The sequence below is a fragment of the Pseudochaenichthys georgianus genome, chromosome 13, assembly GCF_902827115.2.
Source record: "Pseudochaenichthys georgianus chromosome 13, fPseGeo1.2, whole genome shotgun sequence".
Classification (NCBI taxonomy): Eukaryota; Metazoa; Chordata; class Actinopteri; order Perciformes; family Channichthyidae; genus Pseudochaenichthys; species Pseudochaenichthys georgianus.
The window spans coordinates 32,787,793-32,802,018 of NC_047515.1; the positions used below are offsets into that span (position 1 = coordinate 32,787,793).

At 42.4% G+C, this 14,226-nt stretch overlaps 1 protein-coding gene across 2 annotated transcripts; it reads left to right on the forward strand.

Moving 5' to 3' along the window:
* The first annotated feature begins 280 nt into the window (after positions 1-280).
* On the forward strand, positions 281-13,063 carry gap43 (growth associated protein 43). Of its 2 annotated transcripts, none has more exons than XM_034096781.2 (3): positions 281-563; positions 7,309-7,963; positions 11,814-13,063. In XM_034096781.2, exons 1-3 carry the CDS (start codon positions 534-536, stop codon positions 11,891-11,893), a joined length of 765 nt encoding a protein of 254 aa, XP_033952672.1. In that variant the 5' UTR covers positions 281-533; the 3' UTR covers positions 11,894-13,063. The 2 variants fall into 2 exon arrangements, with proteins under 2 accessions (XP_033952672.1, XP_033952671.1); XM_034096780.2 differs by having other exon boundaries at positions 283-563; positions 7,306-7,963.
* Positions 13,064-14,226: the final 1,163 nt, after the last annotated feature.

Consider the following 14,226-nt stretch of genomic DNA (forward strand, 5'->3'; position numbering starts at 1 on the left):
TCAGAGCAGAAATTGGAGGTATCCAGTCAGTCAGTGAGCGAGAGCCTTTTTAGGGTGGGGCCGCAGCTTTTGCTAGAGCTAGGCTGAAAGAGAGGAGGAGGAGGAGGAGGAGGAGGAGGAGGAGGAGGAGGAGGAGGAGGGTGAGAAGATGTAGAAGAGAGGAGTGCTGATCTAAAAGAGGTGGGGGGGTTCATCACTGTGCAAGAAGAGGAGGAGGAGGAGGAAAAGGAAGAGGAGGGGGGATAGTGGGGAGGAGAGGGGAAGGGAGGGGTTTAAAGGGTGGGCTTGTAGTCATTGTCAGGCTGCGAGTAAGAGAGAGAGAGAGAGAGAGGTGCGCCCAGGCAGACCGACTGAAGAGCGTGTGTGTGCAAACTGGGATGTGTAAATGCACTCGGCGACTTAGCTGTTAATACAGCCAGAAAGAGAGAGAGAGTGTGTGTGTGCACGAAAGCGAGAGAGAGGGCGAGAGAGAAGAAGTGAAAAGGGAAGAAAGAAGCAGAGAAGAAAAAAGGGAGGATACAACAACTACAACTATGCTGTGCTGCATAAGAAGAACCAAACCGGTAAAACTGCTACGAATTGCTTTTATCAAATATTTTCCTTCTGTTTCTTAATGACAAAATGATGAATCTCAACTCTGAACTTTGTGACTGTTTGGCTTGGAGTCCGGTCAGTGTGCTTGAGGAGGGATTAGAGGAAATGTTGGTGTAATTTGCTTTGGCCTAGCTTGTCTTCAGAGAAGTCTATCCACAGAGCCCAGACACGCCTAGTTAATGTGATTATCCCGCATGAATGGATGTTGCTACAATGCCTCCCAGACCTCACACCGTACTTGAAGAGCGAGGCACAAGACTGTAACTCGATCTTGGGCAACCCGGCATTCCCTTGTATTGATCATGCACTTGACAAAAGTGAAAGATAATTGAAAAGCACTTGATAGATCCTGTATCGTCTCTGAAATGCTCCCTTATATCTCCAGGAGCTTTACAGGAACTCTAACTAATCTACCTTTCTTAATGATGATTCATATTAATTAGAGCAGCCTGTACTCTTAATTGATGCCTAGAATGTATCGTTTGTACTTCTGTTATTTTGAGCAGAAATGGGTGACACTGGAAAGTACATTTCCACAGAGAGGAAAAAAAGGGTGGGGTACGGATTGAGTGAGCAGCACCATCATGTCAGTGGCCTCAGGGGGATACAATGGGAATAAATGAGTTTAAATGGATTATCACAGCCCTCCAGCTGTATAAGTGGATGTTGTCAATTGAGGGTACTATGAAGTGTGCTCTCATTTAAAGGGTGTGAAAGGCTGCTGTTTGGGAGTTTATAATAACCCATGGCTATTCTCAGTGGAAGAGGAGAATATTAAAAAAAGAAGGTGTTGCATGGAAGCAGGTGAGTGGAGAAGAAGGTACTCTCCTGTGTTTCACTCTGTAATTCAGTAGCAGTAATTATTATTTGTTCAGCGCCGGTTTCCTGCTATTATCTCAGACTGATTTTGATTTTATCGGACTCATATCACGCTGGATGCTGATGCCACTTGATTGCTTCTTAAATGTTATCTGGGATGAGTCATATACGCTCTGGCAAGGAGGGAAGAGAGAGAGAAAAGGAAGCAAGGCTTGCCAGTTGAAAGACATGCAGGAGGAGCAGGCTGCAGTGAGGGAGGCGGGCGGGCGGGCGGGGAGAGAACGAGCGGCAGGGTGGAGTGTAGCTGGTGCACATGGAGGTATGGGATGGAAGAGAGGTGGTGAGCGAAGGAAACCTGGTGGGTAAAGAAGCCGAGGTGGAAAAAAAAAAGATCAGAATCAGGGAGGGAGGTTGCCCGGTATGGGGGAAGGTAGGGAGAGGCAGGCATGCAGCAAAGCAGAAAGGCAACGAGGGAGCTGGATGGTAGCTACAACCGTCAAGAAATGCGGTGGTGACAGAGCGGGGGATGATGTTAGAGAAGGGTAGCGAGCGCAAAGGTGAGAAAGATCAAAAGACAGGAAGCCGGCGTGCTGCAGCCATGTGGGTGAGGCACCGGCTTTCCCACAGAGCAATGTCACTGCATCGAGCGTGCGCCTCAAAGGAGAAAATATCCTCCCGACCTACGAGCACTTATCCCCCTGCCTTCTGCTTTTGAGGAGCAGAGGCATACATTAATCGAGACACACTCCGATATCTTCATGGATGGATGAGCAAAGAGCAGTCTTTTTTTAATGAAAATGCTGTAGGTGCTGCCATTGTGGAGTGTTAAGTGCTGTTGTAACATCTCCACCATGGGAGTGGCTCCTAGCGCTTGATTTAGTAGCCCTTGCTGCTAGCTTTGTCTAGTGTTATGCCGTTTTAGAGCAGAATTCAACACCCCAGAAGAGGCTACCTCTCCTCTCCCCAGGGAAGATCAAGGATCAAGTTCTTCGAGGCCCATCTTGTCTCAGATCTTACTACCTCCCCAAAATTGTCATTCCTAATGTAAACCACTGCTTCAAATCCCACCCAGATCTGCTTTTCTCCAACTCCGCCCCAAATCCATCCCTAGTCCTCTTTCTAGCACTAAGACCGAACCCTCGTGACCCCTCTTTTGACTTACGCTTAAATTATTCGAGACCATAATATAGCCCAAGTCTGTTATCTCAAATATGATTGGCTGCTCATTCTCTCTCTCCCCATGCACTCCAATCCCTTTCTCCCAGAGCCAAGCTTCAGCCGTGGTAGCAGCCACAGCCCATATTTGAATATTCCCCCTGCGCTATGTCCAACCCTTACTCCCACTTGCCCACTAGCTGTCCTCAGCCCAACTGCCCCATCCCCTATGAGATCAGTGGCAATTGTAGAGCCTTTGTTCAGGCAGAGTCATTGTAATTGAATTAAAGGCTGCTCCAGAGGACATAATGGAGCCGGCATATGGCCGCTTATTAGTTGCCATGGAGCATCTTTTGCAGGTCCATCGTAAAAGATCGTAACAACGCTCATCAAGTCACCGTCAAAGAAGAGAGAGAGGGAGAGAGAGATGGTGAGCGGGGGTTCTGGCAGTCACCACCTGAGCCCCCCTCTCCTCATCTGCAGGAGATAGCCGGCTAAAAGGGTGTGGTGCTACGCTGAGTCTCTGTGTGTGTGTGTGTGTGTGTGTGTGTGTGTGTGTGTGTGTGTGTGTGTGTGTGTGTGTGTCGATGTGTGAAAGAATGCGTGGGTAGCAGTTTGCTCAGTGAGAGAGAGAGAGAGAGAGTGAAAGACGGCAGCGAGAGAAAGAAGGAGAGGGAGATATTCAGCATTTGCAGACAGCAGCTCGTCTTAGCTCCTTGGTGTCTGGAGTGTGTTCCTGCAGAAAAGCAGACATCCATTGAAATCATGCTGGGATTTTCAGGAGAGAGTTGTCATTGCAGGAACTCGAGTGCCACCCGCTCGGTAGCTAATATCTCACTGACTGCTGAAAACTCTGGTTTTATGACAAAGGTTTCGGGTGTTTTACATTTGTATTAAAATCAGATGATTACAATTACTTAAAATATCAGGATTAATTTACATCTTAAAAAATAACCATTTATAGTGATATGATTCAGAAGCTGCACCTGTTGGGTTTGTGATAAAAGGGCCTTTGCAAAGCTTCCCCATTATGAATACAAATATTACCTTTTAATATTTCTCTCCCCTCTTGCTGCCAACATTCAGTACATGGCAGGCAGAGCTGCGAGGTGAAAAGCGTGTCTCCTGCTTGAATGGATAATAGAAAAAACAAGAAAACATGAATATATATATATACGCCTGGTGTGTGCATTAGCGTGTGATGTGGTTCCGAGGTAATTCAACCAGCATAAACCACACCACTCCATCGTGTCTTCCCCAGTTTCCCCTCCCTTCACCTCCTCCCCCCTCGTGAAAATAAGTCCCTAATGACACCGGCAATGAGGCATTGGGAAGGTGGCGGAATTTTACTGTGTGTCACCAATGGGGGATGGTGTGTGTGAGTGTGTGTGTGGTTATGGATTTGTCGGTAAGGCCATCGACTCGGGTGTGGTTCTCACGACAGCCGGTGCCCACCCAAGGACAGAGACAGACAGAGCGAGCGCACACACTGCAGCTGATACACAAAGCTAAAATTAACACACTCAGCTGTCAGATTGTATTAAACATATTTTTCGCAACTGAATGTTTTACCTTTTAAAGACGGGAAAGACAGAAGAGTTTTGTTAGGCCTATGTACATTTAAATTCCGAACATGAAGATGCAACTCATTATTTGTCACCTACACACTGTCCTATAGCAGGTTATTAATTTTGCTACATCATACTGTAGCTCTTATAATTGCTGTATTGCATAATCATGCAACAAAAAAGCACTTTTGTTCTGCAGACATTCCTCTTTTAGCTGTGTAATAAAACGGTTTTGAGTGGTTAATGAAGTGTATCTATGGTTACCAGAAAGACCATATTCCAAGAGAAAAACTCTGCAGGCTAATTGTAATAATTTATTTGATTAACCTGATAATGCAGATGTGTTGCCTCACTGCTAAATGTTCAAGGTAGAGTTGAAACAGTCATGCTGTGAAGACTTAAATGAGTGTACCTTGTGGTGTGCAGTACCTTTGGGAGGTGCCGCTGTATTTATGAATGAAAATGTGTGCCGCACAGACACAGAGTGGAAAAGGGCCTGCAGGAGGGTACGTGACCAGGGTTCAGTGAACAGTTAATGAGGAATTCTGAAAAGATTTTCAATAATGTTCTATTAAGATAATACACGATTTGAATTTAGCAACTAACTCAATCATTAACCACTTTACATTATATATCACAGCATAATAAGTGTGATATGACCGGTCAAATACTGAATCTTATGCTTAACGAAGAAAGACTAGCAGTCAGAAAATCATGGCGCATTCAAATTCAAATGACCATGCTATGATTTTGGCCAATCCAGGATGAGAATCTTTTCCCCCGTGATCTTACACTGATATGAGATCACCTGGCACTCTGCTGGTATTTTATTACATTTACACTCGTACACACCCAGATCTCTAAAGTGGATGACATACCCTCTGTTCCAAAAGTGATGTCATTTCCCATATTCCCAAACACCCTCATCCATCACTTTCTTTCTGTCTGACTCACTGTATGAAGCCAGTAAGTAATTATATTTCAAATGAAGTGCCTGGGTCAATCTTTCGGCAATTGTAAGCACCCATTACATCACACATGGTCAAAGCCCACTCAGTTACCAGAGACCTGCATGCATCAAGAGCAGAGGGTGTGCCGCTAGTGATTTGTCTCCACATTGTCTATCTGTTCCAATAGCAGGACACTTGCAAACATTTATTTCAACACATAGTAGGTGATTGTAACGTAAACAGCTTCAGTTCATCTTTTAAACATAAATGAAAAATGTTTAGGGCGCAGTTTATAGCCTCTGCTATCCCTCTCACAGCCAGCGGTACCAAGCACAAAATTGCCTCAGCAAGAGGTTGTATATTAACTAAGGCAGAATGTACGTCCTGAACCCTGGGGATGAGGGTGGAGGAGGTGAATATACCAACCTTGGCCTCTCTACTCCAATATTGGACTGACACACTGACCCTGAAGGAGACATGTTGGTTGAGGGCCTATGGCTCTTAAATCATGTCACACAGATGTGATTGCTCACCCAGGCAGCTATCCAAGTCCAACCTCATATCCAACATAATCACGCTATTAGAAACAGCAGGTACCAGGAGATAGACTGATGGATATAGCCACTGAGTCACATCTTGAAAACCATTTCCGTTTACATTCACTAACCTTAAAGAAGATGCCACAGTCACGCCAGCTTCGACACATATAGCCCCTCAATCCCCCCCCCCCCACCGGCACCGCACACTGCTGCTGCATCACACACACGGCCCCTCCTTAAGCATCCTGATTGCTCCCTCTGATTTACGAGTTCCTATTGGCACGCTCCCCTGAGGGGTCAGGTGCACTGCCAATCAGGGTGACATATAGTCTTTCATAGCACCAACCAGCAGACAGCGTCGCGATGAGTTAGTACTCTGGTTGTCAAGGTAACCTTTGATGGTTTGGGAGGGGTATGGCAGTGAATGCCGAGGAGATTCTCGCAGGCAGCTCGTTCCCTGGCAGCCAGAGACGAAGCCGCAGAAAGCTACTGTACCTAGAGAATAGAGATTGGCTCATTATTTTGGAGAAAGAGCATCAATTTGGAACGCTCACATTTTGCTGTTGACAATTTTGAAGGTATCATTAGAAGCGCAACAGGGTATATTAATGAATGCCATGGAGAGGGTTCTACGTGTAATTTTATTTATTCACTAAATCCATTTCAGCACCATTATCAAGAGGACAATATCAAGCTCATGCCTGGATTGAATAACCACAATGAATGCCTCGAGTCATTTGTCACGCTTCAAATCCCAGTGTATCCAATTTATTACGTGCAGACAATCGACCCGCACACATATTACTCCCATGATTCACAATGGCACTAAATCTAATCTTTACAGTATATGAGATGATAAAGTTCTGTAGATCCATTCTTTAGTCAAATAAATCACTTGATCCTGACAAAGACTTGTTTACTGGGAGGACTAAAACACTGATTTCAGTTTTCACATCTTTATCATTTTGCTGACTGATGCTGCACTGCTCGCATGATCTTTGAACGTTTGATTTGCTTCATGTTGCTTAATCACGTTCATTTAAAGTGCACCTTTTAAACTTTTTATTGGTTGGACTTCTGCTAAAGAATATTTTACTTTGATTTGTTTTCTTATTCATTTTGAATGTACTGATTCATTTTGTTTGCCACTTTCAGTGCTCATCATTCATTCCTTTATTTGATTTGATTTCTTTTCATTAGATTTATATGACTCATAGCACAACCCACTATTTGATGGACAGCTATGGATCCAGTAACAGAAGGTAATATCATGGAACAACTTTCAATATTACATTGTGTACTTTCCTATTCCTAACCCTGTTCCTCATCCAGTCCTATACGTTTGATTCTAAACCAGTCCTAAAACCCTACCCCAACTTTTCCAAGTCTAAAATTCTCCAGTAATGACTTTAAATACAACACTTTGCACATTCACTAATAAACCCTCTCTCAGCATATCCTTGTCTCTATCTGACTTCTGACCCTTCCACTCATGCCATGTCCTACCTTTCTTTGCCAGCATGATATTTAAGGATGATCATCTCAAGATAAAAACCCCCACAGTAGATTGATTCTCTGCAAATCTTTAGTGTTACAACCTAATATATTTTCTTCCTGGTTTCCAGTGGACTTGCTTGATGGCTTAGAGTAGATGTTTACCGTTTTATTTCTCTTGGCTAGCAGGTGGAGAAGAACGAGGATGCGGACCAGAAGATTGAACAGGATGGCACCACCAACAAACCCGAGGACAAGGCCCACAAGGCTGCCACCAAAATACAGGCTAGCTTCCGCGGACACATAACTAGGAAAAAGATGAAAGACGGAGAGGAAGAGAAGGAGGAAGACAGTCCTGCAGCTGCAGAGGAGGCGACAGAGGGAGGAGAGGAGAAAAAGAAAGTGGAGGGAGAGGAGGCACCTGCTAAGGAGGAGGAAGCTGCAGGAGAGGAGGCCAAGAAGGAGGAGACGAGCCATGCCAAAAGCCCAGTGGCAGAGAAGCCATCTACTCCTGCAGCTGCTGCTGCTTCTCCTGTAGGAGCTGCCACGTCTCCTGTAGCGGCGGCGGCACCAGCTGCTGCTGCTCCCTCTCCTGCGGCTGCCACAGCGCCCTCTGAGCCCCAGAAAGAGGAGCCAAAAGCAGAAGAGAAAGTCGAGGAGAAGCCCAAAGAGGTGGAGGCCCCAGTGGTGGCCGCCAAGAGTCCCACCACAACCACAGCTGAGGAGAAGAAGGAGGAGGAGCCAAGTGAAGAGAAAAAGGAGGAGGCCAGACAAGCCGATGTGCCTGCTGCTGTCAGCCCTATCGCTGAGAAGGAGGAGCCTAACCAAACAAACGATAAACAAGGTATGCAGATTATAAAAACTATTTTAACTTTGATTCATATCGTAGGATTTATTATAAAAATAAAATACATGCAACACATTGGACCAACAATAAGGTTCTCACAACCTCTGAATTAAACACTTAGGTGTGTCCGTGTTTGGAGGCCACCGAGTTCAGAGACACAAATAATTCCAGACACAATCACCAATCATGAAGCAATTACTTACTGTAAAAGATCAAACGACGTAAGCCTTTCCGTAGTCTGCTTGGCAGGCACTGCAGGAAATAACTGTTTGTTGAGTCTGTAGAATTTAAAGATCTTTGGCAGTGACCCAGCATTCATGGTTAACACAGAGACAGCTCAATATTAGATTAGGCCACCTTGTATCTCAGCCTTTGCAAGATGGAAGCCCCATACTTATGAGGTGAAGATTGGGAGGGAAATGCGGGGTTGGAAATTATGAAGCTAAAATAAGAATGATGTTATACAATGGGCTAGTTATAGGATTGTATCAGAGTTATTGTTAAGAAGCAAGGCCGTGCTTATTGAGAAAGCATCATGGATTTTACGAGTCATAAAGTTTCATGTTACCAAGACCAATATATTGACGTGAATCCGACAGTCATTTATTTCAGGTAAAACATAAATAGTGGTGAAAAAGGATGACCCAATTAAATCATCTCATTCTGCACCTCTGACACCAGTTTATCTTTGTTAAGAGAACCAGCATTTGACGTCCAATCATAGTGGAAATGTATACCCAAAAAAGAAACTTGTTACATTATAACATTGATAAAAACAATATCTTGACATTAATATTTCTGGTCCAAGGACTCTCAGACTGGGTCAGACAGGTAGTTAATGGAGCATGCTCAGTCTGGAGTAGATGGGAATGTGAGGACACACACACACACACACACACACACACACACACACACACACACACACACACACACACACACACACACACACACAGACACACACACACACACACACACACACACACACACACACACACACACACACACACACACACACACACACACACACACACACACACACACACACACACACACACACACGGTAACTGGAGAACTACATGGAAACTAGGTCGCCTAGGCAGCACTGTCTCCTGGTTGTCATAGTTACTACCTCGATGGGATAGCTGCCCTGCATGGAGCAGAGCGGGATAACAGGTGCTCTGATTTCAATGAATGATTAATGAAGCCTCCTGATCACGATCCGCACTGGGGAAGCCTGTCATAAACAAACGCTACATGACAAAGAAGTGCTAATTAAGAATCCACTGCTGGCCACAGTCTGCTTTACAACATTTGTATTCAATATTTAAGTCACTTGGTTTAGATTTGTGTAGCAATGATGTGACTGAATTATTTAAGGAGGGTATAATCCAGATTCTTCACCTAGGATAGTCCGTGTGACTGCCTTTATTTAGTTACATCTGACCAAGTTGTTAACTGTCATAGCATGTCATAGTGCCATAGTGCACGGCATAATATATCACTTGCAAACAGGACATATAGCTCAAAGTGCAGACAATAGAAATAGCAGTCAAAAAAGGACTACATGGAACATGAAGTATTTAATACCAAGGACATAAAACACATCCGTGATGTTTTCCATGACCGCCTCCACCATCATCCATCAAATTGAAATTCTTAGATTAAGCTGTAGTGTAATTATTCAATAAATACAAATTGTAGAGACAATACGTTTATGTAAAAGCAAGGCTTAAAAAGCAAGTCCTCAACAATGGAGAAAATACCTCAGTTTGGATCCAAAAACACAAGAGGCAGCTTCCCAACATGTTTTTGTCTTTGGTATGCTGAGCGAGCAGCAAAAAGACTGTTATCACAGGGATCGAAGTGGGATCAAGTGCAGAAACTAAGAACAGTGCGGTGGTGGCGAAGTCCATAGGGACTTGGCTTGGCATCTGGAAGTTCACCAGTTCAAGCCCCGGCAAGACCAAGTGCTACCGAGGTGTCCCTGAGCAAGGCACCCTTCCCTACACTGCTCCCTGGGCGCCGTTCATAATGGCAGCCCACTACTCCTACCACTAGGATGGGTCAAAGGCAGAGAAACCATTTTGTTACATAGCACCTGTACTGTGTAATGAAAAAAAAAACAGTGGTGTTAAAATATATTTTTTAGATAGTAAAAACTCAATCAAACAGCAATATATTGTATGAGTCTACTTTAAATAAAAGCATTTACATGCTTCGATGTTTGAAATGAATATGCAGCAGTCAAGTTAGATTACAATTGGCAGTAATAATCACATTATTTGCCAGTGGTTTAAAGTGCAGTAAAGAGCACCTTTTGTTCTTTGTTCTTTTGTATTAAATTAGAGGACCTCTGTTTTTGTAATACAGTAGTTTGAGGGAAAGGTTGGATATAATTTGCTTCCTTTTCCACTGTTCTGACCACTAGCGGTAGCAAAGAAAATGACCAAGGACAAAGCCTTGCAGTACTTTATATTCATATTCATATTGAATAGCTTGTCTTTATATTGATACAAACTAATTGTAACATGAGTGTAGATTCAAATTAGAGGTGAGGTGAATACCAGAACTGATGTGCTTTGGCGCTCCGAATTGGGTGAAATTGCATTTGCATCACGCAGTTCAGTGACTGTAAAACACACACACTTAAGTCTGTCACACTAACAAGATAATCACCTCTTACCTGAATGAGCATACTGTCTGGAGTCACACTCGCACACATTAGTGAGTGCCAACACAAACAAGATTACCTCACTCCTTTCTCTCTGCCCTGCCCTGCCCTCACACACACACACACACACACACACACACACACACACACACACACACACACACACACACACACACACACACACACACACACACACACACACACACACACACACACACGCACACACACACGCACGCACGCACGCACGCACATGCACACATGCACTCCATCACCCCAATCTCCAATGCAATGATGTCATTCTTTGATGTCTCCTCATTGTATTAAGAGAGTATGAGATCACCATGGTATGAGATCATTGCTCTCAGGGCACTAGTCCAACACAACACAGGTCCTAAAACCTTTGTAGCCCATGTATTTCATGACGATATTACAATATACACATGTTAGGATTTGTTTTAATTATTTTGTACACAGTTGACAAACAATACAAATATGTTTGAAGCTTCAAAATATCATTCAGTGCAGGAGCATTAGGACATTATCAGTCAAAACACTAATACTTATGGCTTAGTAATGTAGCATGAATCCTTATTCAGCAGTACTCTCCTCTTAGTAAGCCACCAATGGATTTGTGTTACAACAACGATTTGTGTGTGCCTCTCACAGTATTCGATGTGACAGCCAAAGATGCTTCTGTTAGCATTGTGGTGTCAGTTCAAATGCTTCATGGTCCATTAGGAGCACTCTCTTCCTTTAGTATTTACTCAGGCAATGTGAGATTTCAGACATTAAGTTGCATATCTCTGTCAAACATGCTCTCGGTTTTAGTAGTGTCTACATTTTGTGTACCACATGGAATTACAGTTTCTTCTTAGTATTTTGTATCCACATTTTTGTTACCGTATGCTCTTTTATACAGAGATCCTTTAGAGGTGAGATATTGAAAACATCAAACGTAGCAGCTCGTACTGTATGTGAAATATTCATCTCAGAAGACCTACATAGAGCTTTATTATTCCAACCAATCTCAGACATTGTGTAATGTAAAACCTCCTCAAGCTAATCTGTCCTTCTCTCTCTTCTCCCCAACCCACCTTTTTATCTATTGTCCCCTTCTCTCCACCCTAACATCTCCCTTTCCTCTGGCTTTGCCTTTGCTTCCCTTCCTCCAACCAGATGCTGCAGAGGAGTCTAAAGCAGAGGAGGCCGCCCCGGCAGATGCAGTGGCGGAGGGCACCGAGTCCAAGGATGACTAAGGCAAACCTTAAGAAAGCAGAATTAAGAATATGAAGAATAACACAAAAAACAAAACCTAAAAAGGTTGCTCTTTGCCTTCCCAATGTGAAGGCAGTCCGTTTCTATTTGTTTGTCATTTTTTGTGTGGCAATGATTTTCTCATGTTGGGGGAGTTTCCAGCGTTACGTTTTTTGGCTCAAGCTAATATTATGAGAAGGTGGAGATGAGAATGATGTTGTTGATAATGAAAAAATGATTGTTAACTTGATGATGAAGAGGAGGAGGATCAGATTTGATTTTCACTATCTAATGTCAGTGAATCAATGGTAAAATGATTGCTCCCAACTGGATATTTACACATTTCAAATGCATTGTGAATGCACCAAACTTTATTTGCATTGCAATGCACTTTCTTTAAACACACTTTGCAAAAAAGATCTGTAATTCTGCAAATGCACGCACAAAAACACGCCGGTTTAAAATGCAACTCTAGTTTTCAAGACAGTACAAGTGAATTGAGAACACATCAAATAGGTAATGTACTGACACATCAAATGGAGAATAGAATGTATTATTAAATGTGTGACATTTCCAGTTGGGCAGCTTTATCCTTTTTCCAAAAAACACATATAGGACAAGAATATTACTCACTCTCTATTCTGCTTGAGTCATTCAAGCTTGGTTTACACCCCTTTTTCAGACTCCCTTTCTACTCACATTTACAGTAAAGGACCTGTTGCCATTTAAATGATATACGCATATAATAAAATATAGGAGTCAGCTATAGTACTGGTGTAACTGACTTTTACATGACGAATTATGTTCTGCCAACCAAAAGTAAGAACAGTAGCATGAACCATCGAACCAGATGCATGATGGGAACTCTCCCTCTGAGAGGAACTTTTTCGCAGTCACAGAAACTTAAGAGGTGTGGCAGCTTCTTTTTGATGTCTTTGGTGTTGTTATGACAGTTTATATGAATTGGAAAAATACTCTTGCACTGATGTTACGCAAAAAAACGTAAAAATAAATATCAAACAAATGAGCAAACAAAAATACTTTTCCCATGTTCCAGTGAGTGCAATGTCCAGTTTCAACCTCATCAAGGAGTTCAAACTTGTGAGAAAAAATATGAAAAAAAACAAATGGTTTCAATGTCTGTTTTCAAAATAAAGCAAATGTGCCAATTACCATCATAAACTGTGGAGTTTGTTTAAAGCCATGTTCAAATGTTGTGTCACTTCAGAGGGTGGAATATATCTGGAGGCAAGACTGACTCACTATCTGGCATATTTAATCCACTTTCATGCCAACAGATAAGAACATCTGCAACACACTTTACAGAGTGCTTTAAATCTTCTCATATGCACCAAAACCTAATTTAAGGCTTGAGAATTTTCAATCATGAATATTAGCAAATATTTGGCTATACATTAGTTACCACTATTTTAGACATATTTAATTAGCAGAGGCAACACCTGACATACATGTGATGCAACAAGCACTGTAATATTTTGCTTCTGAGTCTTATCCTGGGTTTAAGCTTCTTAAGGAAGATACATCTAAAAGCACATGACACACTTGGCTATAATAAATCAGGTTTCTAATCACCTGTATTCAGGTGTGTCTTGATGCTGCCAAATCTAAGGCATATCTACCAGAGAGCAGAATACAGGATTTCTAGCAGAGTACTTAAAGGTCACCTATTATGCAAAATCCACTTTTTCATGTCTTTTATACATAAATATGTGTCCCCTCTGCATTAAGAGATTCTGAAAGTTTCAGGAAAAAATTATCCATATATAATATATATATATATACATACATATATATTATATATATATATATAAACCTGTCTGAAAATTAGATGATCAGATTTTGGCTACCTTATGATGTCATAACGTTTTTTTGGCTTGTGTAACCATTAGCCAATAAATGGTTACACCTTATCACCTGAATCTCCTCCTTGAGCACCATTGTGTTCTTTTTAACCAAATCTCTCTCAGAGGGGCGTGGGGAGTGGCTCCTTATTTTCATCTAAAGTAACAGACAGAGAATCAGCACTTTTGAAACAGGGCTGAAACAGAGGGGATTATGGGATGTTTGGTATTTCGTGCCAAACACTTCAGAGACATGTTTTATTTAAATCTGTGACCTATAATAAATTGATGAAAAAGAGGATAATAGAGGACCCTTAACAATCATATTGTTTTAATATATACAAATATATGTTATAAGGTCCAATACAAGTTGTTTCTGAAATGTTTTACAAGCAATATTTCAAATACATGATCAAAAACCAAATATTACTGCACTTTCAATTAGATATGATTTCAATCAGAGAGAGGTCTTT

Bases quoted from the DNA above. Each gene is read 5' to 3' on its own strand.
- gap43 (XM_034096780.2), top strand. From the start codon at position 534: ATGCTGTGCTGCATAAGAAGAACCAAACCG. The intron at 564-7,305 runs GTAAAACTGCTA...TCTCTTGGCTAG, and splicing joins GCATAAGAAGAACCAAACCG to CAGGTGGAGAAGAACGAGGA. The intron at 7,964-11,813 runs GTATGCAGATTA...TCCTCCAACCAG, and splicing joins CCAAACAAACGATAAACAAG to ATGCTGCAGAGGAGTCTAAA.